Source organism: Liolophura sinensis, chromosome 6 (genome assembly GCF_032854445.1).
Source record: "Liolophura sinensis isolate JHLJ2023 chromosome 6, CUHK_Ljap_v2, whole genome shotgun sequence".
Taxonomy (NCBI): Eukaryota; Metazoa; Mollusca; class Polyplacophora; order Chitonida; family Chitonidae; genus Liolophura; species Liolophura sinensis.
The window spans coordinates 1,079,435-1,098,044 of record NC_088300.1 but is presented as its reverse complement, the minus strand read 5'-3'; the positions used below and the strand labels follow the sequence as shown (position 1 = coordinate 1,098,044).

At 40.8% G+C, this 18,610-nt stretch overlaps 1 protein-coding gene across 8 annotated transcripts in view; it reads right to left on the bottom strand.

Moving 5' to 3' along the window:
* Positions 1 to 12,549, bottom strand: part of LOC135468235 (uncharacterized) — a 38,623-nt gene extending 26,074 nt beyond the window's left edge. For 3 of the 8 annotated variants that reach the window (XM_064746371.1, XM_064746374.1, XM_064746375.1), the window contains exons 1-5: positions 12,415 to 12,549; positions 8,262 to 8,306; positions 6,478 to 6,552; positions 2,546 to 2,656; positions 2,178 to 2,276 (exon numbers count right to left, since the gene is read on the bottom strand). In XM_064746371.1, the coding sequence (XP_064602441.1) occupies positions 2,178 to 2,276; positions 2,546 to 2,656; positions 6,478 to 6,552; positions 8,262 to 8,301 (325 nt within the window). In that variant the 5' untranslated portion in view covers positions 8,302 to 8,306; positions 12,415 to 12,549. Of the gene's footprint in view, positions 1 to 2,177; positions 2,277 to 2,545; positions 2,657 to 6,477; positions 6,553 to 8,123; positions 8,307 to 8,430; positions 8,693 to 12,414 lie in introns of those variants that run through there. The other 5 variants (XM_064746372.1, XM_064746373.1, XM_064746376.1 and 2 more) reach the window with 5 other exon arrangements.
* Between the last annotated feature and the right edge of the window lie 6,061 nt (positions 12,550 to 18,610).

The window sequence follows — 18,610 nt, the reverse complement described above, 5'->3', positions numbered from 1 at the left end:
AGTAAGCGGTCGGCAAGTATGAGTATGTGTCTTACATAAATTTATAATTTCTTTAAAATGTCAGCACAGGGACACAAACCAGCATGAGATGGATGTTCAGTCCTGGATGTGGACAGGAACTTTGTAGATCCCCCCATCCCTCTCGCTTCCCATGGGGCCTTGGTGACAGTAAGCGGTCGACGAGTATGAGTATGTATCTTACATAAATTTATAATTTCTTTAAAATGTCAGCAAAGGGACACAAACCAACATGAGATGGATGTTTAGTCCTGGATGTGGACAGGAACTTTGTAGATCCCCCATCCCTCTCGCTTCCCATGGGGCCTTGGTGACACTAAGCGGTCGGCGAGTATGAGTATGTGTCTTACATAAATTTATAATTTCTTTAAAATGTCAGCACAGGGACACAACCCAACATAAGATGGATGTTCATTTCTGGATGTGAACAGGACCTTTGTAGATCCCCCCATCCCTCTCGCTTCCCATGGGGTCTTGGTGACAGTAAGCGGTCGGCGTGTATGAGTATGTGTCTTACATAAATTTATAATTTCTTTAAAATGTCAGCACAGGGACACAAACCAACATGAGATGGATGTTCAGTCCTGGATGTGGGCAGGAACTTTGTAGATCCCCCCCCCCATCCCCCTCTTGCTTCCCATGGGGCCTTGGTGACAGTAAGCGGTCGGCGTGTATGAGTATGTGTCTTACATAAATTTACAATTTCTTTAAAATGTCAGCACAGGGACACAAACCAACATAAGATGGATGTTCAGTCCTGGATGTGGACAGGAACTTTGTAGATCCCCCCTATCCCCCTCTTGCTTCCCATGGGGCCTTGGTGACACTAAGCGGTCGGCGAGTATGAGTATGTGTCTTACATAAATTTATAATTTCTTTAAAATGTCAGCACAGGGACACAAACCAACATGAGATGGATGTTCAATCCTGGATGTGGACAGGAACTTTGTAGATCCCCCCCATCCCCCTCTTGCCTCCCATGGGGCCTTGGTGACAGTAAGCGGTCGGCGAGTATGAGTATGTGTCTTACATAAATTTATAATTTCTTTAAAATGTCAGCACAAGGACACAAACCAACATAAGATGGATGTTCAGTCCTGGATGTGGACAGGAACTTTGTAGATCCCCCTCACCCCCTCTCGCTTCCCATGGGGCCTTGGTGACAGTAAGCGGTCGGCGAGTATGAGTATGTGTCTTACATAAATTTATAATTTCTTTAAAATGTCAGCACAGGGACACAAACCAACATGAGATGGATGTTCATTCCTGGATGTGGACAGGAACTTTGTAGATACCCCCATCCCTCTCGCTTCCCATGGGGCTTTGGTGACAGTAAGCGGTCGGCGTGTATTAATATGTGAGTAAATTTATAATTTCTTTAAAATGTCAGCACAAGGACACAAACCAACATAAGATGGATGTTCAGTCCTGGATGTGGACAGTAACTTTGTAGATCCCCCCATTCTCCTCTCGCTTCCCATGGGGCCTTGGTGACAGTAAGCGGTCGGCGTGTATGAGTATGTGTCTTACATAAATTTATAATTTCTTTAAAATGTCAGCACAGGGACACAAACCAACATGAGATGGATGTTCAGTCCTGGATGTGGACAGGAACTTTGTAGATCCCCCTCACCCCCTCTCGCTTCCCATGGGGCCTTGGTGACAGTAAGCGGTCGGCGATTATGAGTATGTGTCTTACATAAATTTATAATTTCTTTAAAATGTCAGCACAGGGACACAAACCAACATGAGATGGATGTTTAGTCCTGGATGTGGACAGGAACTTTGTAGATCCCTCCCCCCCCCTCTAGCTCCCCATGGGGCCTTGAAGACAGTAACCGGTCGGCGAAAATCACGTGGCTCTTAGCATAGTGTACCGTTTGTTGTTGACCATTTGTCGTCCACGAGTATGCTGTCCATATCAGTTCGACGCAGGTGGGAAAGTTTGTCAGTAACTAGGCAAAGGTCGGTAGTTTACGCACTCCGGTTTTCTTCACCCATAAAACTGATCGCCATCACATCAGCGAAAAATTCGTTAAGCAACATCAAAACATAAAAGTACAAACAAATGAAAAAGGAAAAAGCAATTCAAATTCAACGGTTAGAAAAAGGAAAGCATCATCATAGGTCTTCTATTTGGAACAACAGACTGAACCCACCTCGTGGACGTTGTAACGGAGAAGACTTGTGAGGCCCACCCGGGGTATTACTCAAAGTTTTCGGGTCGTCATAGATAAAACCGTCATCGTCATCATAGTCTGTAGTAATAACCACGTTAGTTTTAACATTTCACAGACATTTTCACAAGTAATAGTATATTCACAAAAGCCTTAGCAGAAAATACAGCATAAAACATGCGAATAGGGCCTATTGTCTTACAGGTAAGTCAGATGGATATACATATGTATATGTTAGACATATGTTAGACATTTAGGTGAGCTAATTGGACATGTAAGTGACATTCAGGTATGTTAGGCGGATATGCAGCCGACATGCAGATGATTTGCCAGTGGTATGTGATACTCACCATCAACCGTGGCTGTAAGAGGTGACGCGTACTGCTCTGGCGCGCTTCTCTGGGCTATTGCTTCGGAATAGATGTAGTCTTCGTCGGTTTTAACTTGTTCGTGTTTCTCCGCTGCAAATAAACAGGATATAACAGTAAACAAAGCCATTTCCACGGGCAGTCTGAAATTCTTTTAGCTGAAAATAAAATAAGCTATATATTATGTATGAAATATTTACATCTATATCTCTCTTACGTTATGGATTAAATACAATTCCACCTTGTGTTAGCCATTACTCCAGTTGTCGTCAAGTGGCCGTAGGCTTGACCATGTCGTCAAGTCGTCAAGTGGCCGTAGGCTTGACCATGTCGTCAAGTCGTCAAGTGACCGTAGGTTTGACCATGTCGTCAAGTGGCCGTAGGCTTGACCATGTATTCCTAACACATGTTTTGCAAAGATTGTGTTGAAATTGTAGACTATAACAAACGTAGTTTCCAAAAGATGCATGGAGTTATAAATTAGTTTAAAATGTTGCCTTAAACAGGCTATGTGTGAGATTTTTGGCAAAAATCAATCGGCGCAAATTTAATCGAATGCTTGCTATCAATTTAGAATTTTTCAAATAATTACCTGTCACAGAATATTAGCCTAGTCTGTACACGTCTTAGCTTTCACAATGTAATGAATACAATTTATGAAGCGGATGGCATTACAACGGTATGGCGGTAGGGATCAGAGGGTAACGTTATAGATGGTGAACCCAAGTCTAGCTGGTCTTAATAATCTGGAAATTCGTATCAAAAAGATGTTATTCACGGAAGCAAATATACAGCAGAAAGTTTAATTTCATTAGCGAATATTGATTTCTTGCGGAAAATTTCCCATATGGCCTTTTTAATAAGTGAGTGAGTAGGGGCTTGAGGTTTAACGCCGTACTTAACAATTTTTCAGTCATATGGTGACGAAGGAATCCGCAAAGTGCATGTAATGTGCATCCTAGTTGTAGGACGGATTTCCAGCGCTCTTTTATCTAGTGCTTCTCCACTGAGACGCCTTACCGAAAGCAAGTAAGCCGACCCGCCCGAGCCAATATACTATACTATGTTATGCCCCTCGCACCATTCGTTGTGCTGTTTCCGTCAGTGGTCTCCAGGTGTTACTTCCCTCACACCATTCATTGTCCTATTTCCATTAGTGGTCTACAGGCGTTATATCCCTCACATCATTCGTTGTGCTATTTCCGTTAGTGGTCCCCAGGCGTTATATCCCTCGCACAATTTGTGGTTCTATCTCAGTTAATGGCCACCAGCTGTTATATCCCTCCCATCATTCGTTGTGCTATTTTTGTTAGTGGTCTCCAGGTGTTATATCCTTCACACCATTTGTGGTGCTATTTGCGCTAGTGGTGTCTAGTCCTTAAATCCCTCGCACCATCGTTGTGCTTTTTCCGTTAGTGTTCTCCAGGCATTATGTCCTTCACGCCATTCATTGTGCTATTTCTGTTAGTGGTCTCCAGGTGTTTTATCCCTCACACCATTTGTGGTTATATCGCTCACACCGTTGGTGGTGCTACTTCCGTTAGTGGTCTCCAGGCCTTATATTGCTCGCACCATTGGTAGTGCTTTCTCTCTGACCGTTATATTCCTTACTCCATTCATGGCGATATTCCCGTTAGTGGTCTCCAGGCCTTATATTGCCCGCACCATTGGTAGTGCTTTCTCTCTGGCCGTTATATTCCTTACTCCATTCATGGCGATATTCCCGTTAGTGGTCTCCAGGCATAATATCCCTCACACCATTCGATGAGCTATTTCCGTTAGTTATGTCCAGGCATGACATACCTGACAGATTCTTTGCGCTATTTCCGTTAGTGGTCTCCAGGCGTTATATCCCTCACACCATTTCTGGTGCTATTTCCGTTATTGGTGTCCAGGCGTTATGTCCCTTGCACCATTCATTGTGTTATTTCTGTTAAAAGTCTCCATGTCCCTCACACCATTCATTGTGCTTTTTCCGTTAGTGGTCTCCAGGGGTTATAAAAGTCGCACCATTTGTGGTGCTATTTCAGTTAGTGGTTTCCCGGAGTTATGTTCCTTGCACAATTTATTGTGGTATTTACGTTAATGGTCTCCGGGCGTTATATCCCTTGCTCCATTCGTTGTTCTATTTTCGTTAATGGTGTCCAGGCGTTATATCTCTCGCACAATTTGTGGTTCTATATCAGTTAATGGTCCCCAGCTGTTATATCCCTCACACCATTCGTTGTACTATTTCCTTTAGTGGTCTCCAGGCGTTATGTCCATCACACCATTCATTGTGCTATTTTCGTTAGTGGTCTCCAGGCATTATATCCCCAGCATCATTCGTTGTGCTTTTTCCGTTAGTGGTCTCCAGTCGTAACATCCCTCGCACCAATCATTGTGGTATTTCCGTTAGTGGTCTCCAGGGGTTATGTCCTCACACCATTCGATGCGCTTTTCCTGTTTGTGGTCTCCAGTCGTAATATCCCTCACTCCATTCTTTCAGCTATTTCCGTTAGTGGTCTCCAGCCGTTATATCTCTCACACCATTCGATGCGCTATTCCTATTAGTGGTCTCCAGTTGTAACATAACTCACACCAATCATTGTGCTATTTCCGTTAGTGGTCTGCAGGTGTTATGTCCTCACACCATTCATTGTGCTATTTCCGTTAGTGGTCCCCAGGCCTTATATCCTTCACACTATACGATGCGCTATGTTCGTTAGTGGTGTCTGGGGGGGGGGGGGGGCTTCCGTGGCTCAGTCGGTTAGCGCTAGCGCAGCGTAATGACCCAGGAGCCTCTCGCCAATGCGGTCGCTGTGAGTTCAAGACCAGCTCATGCTGGCTTCCTCTCCGGCCGTAAGTGGGAAGGTCTGCCAGCAACCTACGGATGGTCGTGGGTTTCCCCCGGGCTGTACCCGGTTTCCACCCTCCATAATGCTGGCCGCTGTCGTATAAGTGAAATATTCTTGAGTACGGCGTAAAACACCAATCAATTACTAAATAAATACACATTGGTGTCTAGGCGTTATATCCCTCACACCATTCGTTTTGCTATTTCCGTTAGTGGTCTCCAGGTGTTATGTCCCTCGCACAATTTGTGGTGTTATTTCCATTAGTGGTTTCAAGGGGTTACATTCCTCACTACATTCAATGCGATATTTCCGTTAGTGGTCTCCAGGCGTTGTATCCCTTATACCATTTGTGGTGCTATTTCCGTTAGTAGTTTCCAGAGGTTATGTTCCTCGCACCATTCATTGTGCTATTTACGTTAGTCGTCTACGGGCGTTATATCTCTCACACCATTTGTGGTGCTATTTTCGTTAGTGGTCTCCTGGCGTCATATCCCTCACACCATTTGTGGTGCTATTTCCGTTAGTAGGGTCTAGGCGTTATATCTCTAACATCATTCGTTGTACTATTTCCGTGGTCTCTAGGCGTTATTTCCCTCACACCACTCGTTGAACTAGCGTTAATATTCACAGGGTGCTATACTTACACAGAAAGATAAAGCAATTGAAAATGTCAGGGTCTCACCTAAGACTTTAAAAGGGGAAGTTGTAACTTCCTTGCTTGGCGTTCAGCATGAAGGGGATAGTGCAAAGACTGGTTGACCCGTATCAGTATAATGGCTCGGGCGGGCGGCTTACCTGCCTTCGGTAAGTCGTCTCAGTGAAACAGCACTAGATAAAAGAGCGGTGGAAATCCGTCCTGCTAGATTACATACACCCTGAACTGTTTCCATTAGCGGTATCATGGCGTCATCCTTCACACCACGCAATCGTCGCGCTATTTCCGTTAGCGCTGTACTAGCGTTAAATATTCACAGGGTGCTATACTTACACAGAAAGATAAAGCAAATGAAAATGTCAGGGTCTTTGTCAAAATGACTGCAGTAAGAGCAATTCGGATTAAATCGTATTTAGACTTACCTGTTTCAGACCTATTTACAGGCAACTTGTGTGCATTCAGAGCAACATTAGTACCGGGCTTGGGGCCTCTTTTGTCTAATAAAACAAAAACAACCACTAGAACAAGTACGTAATACACATATACTGTGAAGTAAAATGACAGTCAATGTGGATGTGCGGGATGGGGGATGTTTCATGGGAAGGGCACCCAAACAGAAACAGCTAAGTCGCATCAGTAGTCACTCGCCATTCTTGTTAGCCGCCAAACGAGAGACGAATAACTTTGGTGGTTGATCACGTGACTTTTCAGGTTTGGCATAATGCCATCGGGTATGGGTTGTATCGTCTTCGCGGCTCTCTGCGTTTCTGTCTTGAAAACGAGCATTCCAAACGATAATCAAAAATTGAAGGTCTTTTCGGCATGTTCAGAATAATCAAAAGCGGATCCAAGTGAAATTGTTAACAGCAGACAGGAATAGGCATCTTTGAATATATTGCCGAATGAATTTTTTTATTCTTCGGGTATATGTTTGTACGCATTGTAAATATGGCGATGTTGGTCAGTATATAAGCGATGACTATTTCAATATATAGAGAACGATATCAATTCTCTTCGGTATCTGAAACGGTAATCAAATCTGAAACAGCCTTCAAAATTGACAAAAGCGATCGACTCGAATGACTTTTTCGGTCTTGCTGTGCATTACTTCTGATGGTGAACATGACGTGTAATGGGGGGAGGGGACTGTAACGAGCTGAGCTGTACAGTTGAGGGATTTACGATCACGGAAGTGGAAGGGCATGCATGCTTAACGAATTTATAGTTCATACCAATCGTCTCCAGTAAGCGTAAGGAAAAGTACACCAGCAGAACAAGACACACAGTCAGACTTGACCCTGTTTTGAAATGTGACCCTTATTTTTCCCAGGAAAAGAGCTGTTTGATAGATACAAAAATTTATGTTTGTAAGACCACTTTATTGTTTACTAGCGGTGTGTTATTTATCTCGGATATATAGCAGGAAGGTCACAGCAACCTGCGGATGGTCGTGGGTTTCCTCCGTGCTCTGCCCGGTTTCCTCCCGCCATAATGTTGAAAACCCTACATACATAAATACTTCCTTTTTTAAAATGTAAATTTGACACTTCTTCGAAACGAGCTTAAACATATCAATTTAAACATGCCATTGCGGTATGATGTAAGGCATTTCCCTCATTTCTTATGATTTTGATTTCCCACGTGTTTACTAGAGAGATAGCGTCTCTTACTTTTTCCGCTTCTGGAGCGGTAGATCCAGGATCAATCCTGGGTCGAGTCACACCTAAGACTTTAAAAGAGGAAGTTGTAACTTCCTTGCTTGGCGTTCAGTATGAAGGGGATAGTGCAAAGACTGGTTGACCCGTATCAGTATAATGGCTCGGGCGGGCGGCTTACTTGCCTTCGGTAAGTCGTCTCAGTGAAACAGCACTAGATAAAAGAGCGGTGGAAATCCGTCCTGCTACATTACATACACCCTAAGGTTTCCTTCGTCGTCATATGACTGAAAAATTGTTGAGTACGACGATAAACCCTAAGCACTCACTCACTCACTCTCTTACTTTTGGTTATAGTTTGTAAGTACTGACCGTCTGGCGTCTCTTGTTATTTTTGGTTAGTGGGTACTCACCGTCCGGTGTCTTTTGTTGGTTTCAGTTATAGTTAGTGAGTACTCACCGCCTGGTGTCTCCTGTTGGTTTTGGTTATAGTTTGTGGGTAAACGTTTGGCGTCTTTTGTTGGTTTTGGTTATAGTTTGTGAGTACTCACCATCTGGCTTCAGTCTCGGTGGTCTAGGAGGCGCCGCCATTTTTTCTGAAAACGACGCAGAGTTTAAAATGCTGTACAATTCCAGGTACACAGACGCCTTGATACATGTCGTCAGAGACGATTTGCTTAAAAAAATCATTAAACTAAAATGTGTAAAGAAGAAAACTACCTGACAAAAACCTGTCATAGGCAATGTCTGTGAGATTTTACTTCACATGTAAGTTTCCTCAAGCGACGTTGTATTATAGTAACTTCCTTTCTTTTGCATACAAGTTTCTAAACATATCCCATTGAGAGTCACTTCCTGTTTGACTGCACAGAAGACGTGCGAGCCACATAACAGATAATAACATGGTGTAAGGTTCGTTAATCATACAAACATGTTTTGCGTAGTTCTTCCCTGTGTCGCTATATATGAAATTTTCTGTAACTGGTTTTTATCTACAACCAGACGGAATTTGACGCTCTCCGCACAACAGGCACACGAAGTTCATGTTCCACATATTAACTATTTAGCCTGCATGGAATAGGTGTGGTTGAATACGTAGCTGTATGACCTGAAATCCAGGCCATGTGAAATATACGGTGTGCTTCAAATTGCCATAGTCACGTTATTCACCCTGTTATGAGGGCATGTATACCGTAAAGCTGCACCTGTGTACACAATTACTGGCATATATATATATATGTGTGTGTGTGTGTGTGTGTGTGTGTGTGTGTGTATGCTCATGTCTCTTCAGTACGTCTTTGCGACTTGACACAGAGAAACCGGTTTATGTCTTTACAACAAGACCTACTGTCTATATACAGGAAAATATCCCGTCTTTATACAATCAGGTTGTCCGTGTTAGCTATGTCTATTCATTTCTACGGTGAGTTCGTCTTGTTTTATTCTATGTCCGTTTTGTTCTATGGCGACGTTATATCAATAATTAAACTACAGTTATGACGTCACCATATTATCAAACTGTTGTTTCTTTTTAAGGAAGCTACAGATAGTGTACATTCTTATTCTGGAAAGTACGGTACAACGGAGAACTTAGTGTACAGAGACACCAAAATCCGCATTGCGTGGTGGAATAGGCTCAGTGCTATGTGGACTGGGTCTTATAAAGCTGTCTCTCATTGGGCTACACAAACTTTGCATAAGACACTCATGTAAACCATTACATTTGCCATGCAAATGGCATAACATGTTCTACCTCGATGCTGTCCTGTTCAGTTAGTATGTGTTCAAAGATCCAAGAAACATACACGCAGATATCCGACACAATTTAACTGGGGCCGCCTGTATAAAGCAAACGGTTATAGCTCCATGAACGTGTTACATAAAGGACGACAATAAAGTTTTCAGTCTTGTAGATATATATACTCCAAATTCACTGCATAAAATAGTACAATTTATATCAAATGTTCACTTCATTTATCATTTAAGTAATGGAGAAAGTACGAGTAATAGTACTTTTCTAAAACTTTCTTCTTTTAGAATAGCACTGTTCCGAAAGGTTTCTCCGTCTTAAACGACAATCACTAACAATATTCATATAAGCGTCAAGTCCGACATTCATATACCATTCGTAGTCCGTAAAGGGCGTTCCAAGTCGATAATCACAAGATCCATCTCCAGAACAACGTTTAACACTAACTCCCGAGGACAAAGGTATGTAAGAAATTATACAAATAAGAAATAAAGCCGGTAACACACAAGAGAGAAGCGGTCATCAGTTTTCAATGATGCCGGGCAGACAATGAATATTCCAGGCATGAATTCCATATCAAAGTTCAAATTCGTAGTCCGTGAAGGGGTTCCATGTCAAATAACAACTAAATAAGTATCTCAGTCGCGCTGAGTGACTTTCTACACTACAGAATGGATTGTGGTTTTGTGCATTACGCTACACAACTGATAATCTATGTACCAGAGACATCCTCTACATCCTGTCGCTATTTCTCTATTCAACGAAATGCATAAAGTAATCTCGGTAATGTAATCACATTTTGAAGCGGATATGCACCATACAAGCCCTAAAAACGTTTCCCCCCGTTAATGGGTTAAAGGACCTGGTATGTTAAGGCGAGTGATCATTTTATCATTATATTCTAAACCTATTTATGTGTTTCCACCCGTTTCGTTTTGGATATCGTTTGTCCCCATGTGTAATGTGTGTTTGTCCATCATATACTTCATAATCTGACCGGTTTTCCCATCTTTGGCAAGTTTAAATCTACATTGCTCGCGAAGTTTGGGCGGCGTCTTTCATATTGTAGAGACCCATTAAAGCTCTCTGAAACAGTGTTTCAAATACTGGTTTGGCGTCTTTTAAACTGGAAACAATTTGGTGCTTGCTGTGGTAAGCTAGAAAAACATCCCGTATTAGTCTACACTGGTGCTAGGAGCATCTCTTATCAGCCTACACTGGTTCTTGCTGTGGTAAGCCAGAGGAGCCTTACTTATCAGTCTACACTGGCGCTTGTTGTGGTAAGCTAGAGGAGCATCCCTAATCAGTCTACACTGGCGCTTGTTGTGGTAAGCTAGAGGAACATCCCTAATCAGTCTACACTGATGCTTGATGTGGTAAGCTAGACGAGCATCCCGAATCAGCCTACACTGGTGCTTGATGTGGTAAGCTAGACGAGCATCCCTAATCAGTCTACACTGGTGCTTGTTTTGGTAAGCTAGAGGAACATCCCTTATCAGTCTACACTGGTGCTTGCTGTGGTAAGATAGACGAGCATCCCTAATCAGTCTACACTGGCGCTTGTTGTGGTAAGCTAGAGGAGCATCCCTAATCAGTCTACACTGGTGCTTGTTTTGGTAAGCTAGAGGAACATCCCTTATCAGTCTACACTGATGCTTGATGTGGTAAGCTAGACGAGCATCCCTAATCAGCCTACACTGGTGCTTGCTGTGGTAAGCTAGAGGAGCATCCCTAATCAGCCTACACTGGTGCTTGTTGTGGTAAGCTAGAGGAGCATCCCTAATCAGTCTACACTAGTGCTTGATGTGGTAAGCTAGACGAGCATCCCTAATCAGCCTACACTGGTGCTTGCTGTGGTAAGCTAGAGGAGCATCCCTAATCAGCCCACACTGGTGCTTGCTGTGGTAAGCTAGAGGAACATCCCTAATAAGCCTACACTGGTGCTTGATGTGGTAAGCTAGAGGAGCATCCCTAATCAGTATACACTAGTGCTTGCTGTGGTAAGCTAGAGGAGCATCCCTAATCAGTCTACACTAGTGCTTGTTTTGGTAGGCTAGAGGAGCATCCCTAATAAGCCTACACTGGTGCTTGCTGTGGTAAGCTAGAGGAGCATCCCTAATCAGTATACACTGGAGCTTGTTGTGGTAAGCTAGAGGAGCATCCCTTGCCAGTCTACACTTGCGCTTGCTGTGGTAAACTAGAGAAGCGTCACTTATCAGTCTACACTGGTGCTTGATGTGATAAGCTAGAGGAGCATCCCTAATCAGCCTACACTGGCGCTTGTTTTGGTAGGCTAGAGGAGCATGCCTGATCAGCCTACACCGGTACTTGCTGTGATACGATATTAGTTACGCATTCTCTCACCAGTCTACAGAGGTGAAAGTTTTAGGAAATTAAAGCTGTGAGATTATTAACTTGACAGGGAGCCCTCGTTAGCTCAGTTATCTAGTGACTCGCTCTCAGCCGATAGTGATGCCTATGACCTACGATGAACTGTTGGAGTTGCGACATAACTGTAGTTTTGAGATTGTCTGACACATCAGGAAAATACGTTCGTCTTCAAGACAACTGACTCCGGGGATTTCTACTGTTAAATGCACCTATACTCAAATTGCAGCATCGATATGATTGAAAATTACACGCAGCAGATTGACATGCGCCGCTGTACATGTAATTAGAACGTGAACAGTCTGCACCAGACCTGATGGAGTCAAGCTAATATGTGATTGTTCACCTAGTATTGATGATGCAATTCAACAGTCAGTAGATTACAGACTGAATCCTGAGGATCGTAATGCCCACATTCACTCCGTGCAAACCTCCCCATCACTTAACACATGGACGCACAAACTGGCTTATATGTGTTATATGGTGCACTGGCTTGACTACGCCACTTTTAGCACCTGGGTAGAGGGAGACAGCCGGGCTAACTTGATACTGTAACACATACTCACAGATGAGAAATCCGAAATTCTGCCTCATCCACTTAGGACTCTTCTATCTGTTAACCTGCCCAACCCGCTAACTTCGAACGTGGCGATTCCTCGTGTAATGTATCCTATAGCTACGCCAGGAGTGTAAAAGTTAACTGTACACAGTTCAGATTGCACTAACACAGATATAACCCACTTCAGTTTAAAGGTTAATTTTTCTTCCTGGTTGGATGCAGGGTCAAGGGGCGACATTTTAACAACATGCATACACGGGCATTTCTCCTTTTGACGTGAGATTGAATTAGAGACCCGGCGTTTTTACACATATGGGCCAGTATGTGCTCTGTCACAATGAACATTCTTGTAACATGTACGTATTACACCTTAGGATAGCCCACGCTGAAACCAATATGTCTTGTTGACATCTACGGTTCAATAAATACATAATATATCAGGAAAATATACCATTAATGAAATACTATTGACAACACTAGTTCTAAGGTTTGACAGGTGTAAGAAAGGTTTGATAGTTGTTGAACTATAACCAAACACTGAATTTGGCTGCTGAGGAGCGTAGAAGTAGCATCGCATTATTCAGAGTAAACCTAACAAGGAAGAGGCACGTAGTGTTCGTAGGATATCTATTTTTAGAGTAACAAAAAAGGACAAAGCGAATAAAAGTGAAAGCAAATTATACTTTGTTTACTAATGGTTTGCATTCCCTTTCATATCATTTCAGTCATGTCACGACCAGAACTCGTTTTAGCATGACTACGGTATCATTGTCAACATCTTTATTTGTCTTCCTCATTGACAGGCCACAAAACAGACACCAGACATTTAGCACACCCCACACAATCAGAGATAAGACACCAGACACGACACCCCACACAGTCACAATACACTGACACAGACATGACACCCCACACAGTCACAGTATACTGACACCAGACATGACACCACACACAATCAGAGTTTACCGACACAGACATGACACCACACAGTCACAGTATACTAACACCAGACATGACACCCCACACAGTCACAGTATACTGATACCGGACATGACGCCCACATAGTCAGAGTAAACTGACACCAGACATGACACCCACACAGTCACAGTAAACTGACACCAGACATGACACCTCACACAGTCACAGTATACTGATACCAAAAAATGACACCCACACAGTCAGAGTGTACTGACACCAGACGTGATAAACCACACAGTCAGAGTTTACCGACACCAGACACAACACCCCCCACAGTCAGAGTTTACCTACACAGACATGACACCACACAGTCACAGTATACTGACACCAGACATGACACCCCACACAGTCACAGTATATTAACACCAGACATAACACCTCACAAAGTAACAGTATACTGACACAAGACATGACACCTCATACTCGCGAATGGTTACATATCAACACAGCAATGTTTTAACTGCCTGAGTTATGGTACTCGGAGCGTATAAATTGCTACTATTTAGGCATTTACATGAGCAGTTACAATAAAACCCTGACTGAAGTAAACTGACAAGAGGCCGCATTTCACCGGTTACTTGTAACCATGTGCCAGCTATCACACTGTCGTCGCTGCTCTGGTTTTTCTCCCTATGCTGTAGGTCTTAATTATTTTGTAGAATGTAACACGAAACTGTTATTAGTGACTTTCAATGACATTTAGAAGTTGAGTTGGATAACATAAATGTATGGATCACAGCTTTTGTTCCTTCAGTGAAGTTGTGATCCATATATTTGTAGTGTTACTGTTATCAGTGTAACATAGTGTTACTGTTATCAGTGTAACATAGTGTTACTGTTATCAGTGTAACATAGTCCTAAAGCCAATGATTAGGAGGATATAGCTGACATGAGTACACATAAACTCCACAACCACTATAAACACCCGGTCATTATGGATTATATGTGTTTTAAGTTAGGCGAGCCGCACACGATTTTGACGCCATGCTTACTGACTTCTCTAAGAACGATAGATATTTTCCCTGGGTCCCGGTTTTAATTTACATATTAACTTCACCCTGTTTTTGGTGAAGGTGGTGACGTAACTGCCATTCACTGGACTCTGAAAGGTGCTGTTGATGCCGATGTTTTGAAAAAAATCCCTTGAGTGATTTCCCTTTGACCACATATTGAGATCTCTCTTGAAAGCACTATTTTTCCTTCATTGTCAAAATAACAAAAAGGTAAGTGGGAGTTAGGCCATACCTCAAGCTCAATGTGTTAACTGTGACTGTTCTCAAATGTGTTTGGCATGTCATGTGCTGGGTTAGAGAGTTTTGCAGTTGTCATTCACGCCAGTTCAAATAATGTTTACCTTACATAAATCTAGCTCTCAATTCACCCGGCGTGTTTGTACTGTATGTTACACTATACAGAAAATGCGAACGTCGAATCCTCCCTCAATACGATAGTAAACGTTTTCATTGAATAACCGAAAAGAGACTGCCGTGAATTTTGATTTGCCAGCCTTTCATCTCGTTTCACCACACACACAACAACTCCGAAATGTCGACGATTAGGGCCTACACTCTGTGCTCTGTAATCTAATCCCACGCTATATGAAATATTTCTATGATTCCACAAACCACAGGACGATTCAACTGTCTCTTCTCCATTACATTAACACGGAAACTAATCACTCCGATCACTTTATAATATATACCATGCAATTAGTTCGTGTCAAACTTGTGTCTAACTCAAATCACCTTGGCCAACAATGCACCACGTTTCTACGAAATGAGGAAGCACATGAAGATGCCATGAACCAAGTTTGTACGAAACGAGCAACCACAGGAAGATATCATAAACCGTATTTGTACGAAATGAGGAAGCACATGAAGATATCATAAACCGCATTTGTACGATATGAGGAAGCACGTGAAGATATCATAAACCGTGTTTGAGCGAAATGAGGAACCACATAAAAATATCATGAACCAAGTTTGTACGAAATGAGGAAGCACATGAAGACATCATAAAGCATGTTTGTACGAAATGAGGAACCACATGAAGTATCATGAACCATGTTTGTACGAAATGAGGAACAACATGAAGTATCATAAACCATGTTTGTACGAAATGAGGAAGCACATGAAGTATCATAAACCATGTTTTTACGAAATGAGGAAGCACATGAAGATATTCATAAACCATGTTTGTACGAAATGAGGAAGCACATGAAGTATCATAAACCATGTTTGTACGAAATGAGGAAGCACATGAAGATATTCATAAACCATGTTTGTACGAAATGAGGAAGCACATGAAGTATCATAAACCATGTTTGTACGAAATGAGGAAGCACATGAAGATATTCATAAACCATGTTTGTACGAAATGAGGAAGCACATGAAGTATCATAAACCATGTTTGTACGAAATGAGGAAGCACATGAAGTATCATAAACCATGTTTGTACGAAATGAGGAAGCACATGAAGATATTCATAAACCATGTTTGTACGAAATGAGGAAGCACATGAAGTATCATAAACCATGTTTGTACGAAATGAGGAAGCACATGAAGATATTCATAAACCATGTTTGTACGAAATGAGGAAGCACATGAAGTATCATAAACCATGTTTGTACGAAATGAGGAGCCACATGAATTATCATAAACCATGTTTGTACGAAATGAGGAAGCACATGAAGTATCATGAACCATGTTTGTACGAAATGAGGAAGAACATGAAGACATTCATAAACCATATTTGTACGAAATGAGAAAGCACATGAAGTATCATAAACCATGATTGTACGAAATGAAGAAGCACATGAAGATATTCATAAACCATGTTTGTACGAAATGAGGAAGCACATGAAGATACCATCAACCGTGCTTGTACGAAATGAGGAAGCACATAAAGATATCATAGGCACAGCTGCAAGTCGTGTCTGTATAAATTTCTGTAAACGATATCTTCTCATCATTGATTAGATTAACCATTTTCTGTAAAGGATATCTTCTCATCATTGAGTAGATTAACCATTTTCTGTAAAGGATATCTTCTCATCATTGAGTGGATTAATCATTTTCTGTAAAGGATATCTTCTCATCATTGAGTAGATTAACCATTTTCTGTAAAGAATATCTTCTCATCATTGAGCAGATTAACCATTTTCTGTTAAGGATATCCTGTCATCATTGAGTAGACTAACCATTTTGTGTAAAGGATATCTTTTCATCACTGAGTAGATTAACCATTTTCTGTAAACGATATCTTCTCATCATTGAGTAGATTAACCATTTTCTGTAAAGGATATCTTCTCATCATTGAGTAGACTAACCATTTTCTGTAAAGGATGTCTTCTCATCATTGAGTAGATTAACCATTTTCTGTAAAGGATATCCTTTCATCACTGAGTAGATTAACCATTTTCTGTAAAGGATATCTTCTCATCATTGAGTAGATTAACCATTTTCTGTAAAGGATATCTTCTCATCATTGAGTAGATTAACCATTTTCTGTAAAGGATATCTTCTCATCATTGAGTAGGTTAATCATTTTCTGTAAAGGATATCTTCTCATCATTGAGTAGATTAACCATTTTCTGTAAACGATATCTTTTCATCACTGAATAGGTTAACCATTTTCTGTAAACGATATCTTCTCATCATTGATTAGATTAACCATTTTCTGTAAAGGATATCTTCTCATCATTGAGTAGGTTAATCATTTTCTGTAAAGGATATCTTCTCATCATTGAGAAGATTAACCATTTTCTGTAAACGATATCTTTTCATCACTGAGTAGATTAACCATTTTCTGTAAACGATATCTTCTCATCATTGAGTAGGTTAATCATTTTTTGTAAAGGATATCCTCTCATCATTGAGTAGACTAACCATCTTCTGTAAAAGATATCTTCTCATCACTGAGTAGATTAACCATTTTCTGTAAACGATATCTTTTCATCACTGAGTAGATTAACCATTTTCTGTAAAGGATATCTTATCATCATTGAGTAGATGAACCATTATCTGTAAACGATATCTTCTCATCATTGAGTAGATTAACCATTTTCTGTAAAGGATATCTTCTCATCATTGAGTAGATTAACCATTTTCTGTAAAGGATATCTTCTCATCGAGTGGATTAATCATTTTCTGTAAAGGATATCTTTTCATCACTGAGTAGATTAACCATTTTCTGTAAAGGATATCTTTTCATCACTGAGTAGATTAACCATTTTCTGTAAAGGATATCTTCTCATCATTGAGTAGATTAACCATTTTCTGTAAAGGATATCTTCTCATCACTGAGTAGATTAACCATTTTGTGTAAAGGATATCTTCTCATCACTGAGTAGATTAACCATTTTGTGTAAAGGATATCTTTTCATCATTGAGTAGATTAACCATTTTCTGTAAATGATACCTTTTCATCACTGAGTAGATTAACCATTTTCTGTAAAGGATATCTTCTCATCATTGAGTAGATTAACCATTTTCTGTAAACGATATCTTCTCATCATTGAGTAGATTAACCATTATCTGTAAAGGATATCTTCTCATCATTGATTAGATTAACCATTTTCTATAAAGAATATCTTCTCATCATTGAGTAGATTAACCATTTTCTGTTAAGGATATCCTCTCATAATTGAGTAGATTAACCATTTTCTTTAAGGATATCTTCTCATCGTTGAGTAGATTAACCATTTTATGTAAAGGATATCTTCTCATCATTGATTAGATTAACCATTTTCTGTAAAGGATATCTTCTCATCATTGATTAGATTAACCATTTTCTGTAAAGGATATCTTCTCATCATTGAGTGGATTAATCATTTTCTGTAAAGGATATCTTCTCATCATTGATTAGATTTACCATTTTCTGTAAAGGATATCTTCTCATCGAGTGGATTAATCATTTTCTGTAAAGGATATCTTCTCATCATTGATTAGATTAACCATTTTCTGTAAAGGATATCTTCTCATCATTGATTAGATTAACCATTTTCTGTAAAGGATATCTTTTCATCATTGATTAGATTAACCATTTTCTGTAAAGGATATCTTCTCATCATTGATTAAATTTACCATTTTCTGTAAAGGATATCTTCTCATCATTGTGTAGATTAACCATTTTCTGTAAAGGATATCTTCTCATCACTGAGTAGATTAACCATTTTCTGTAAAGGATATCTTCTCATCATTGAGTAGATTAACCATTTAACAGAG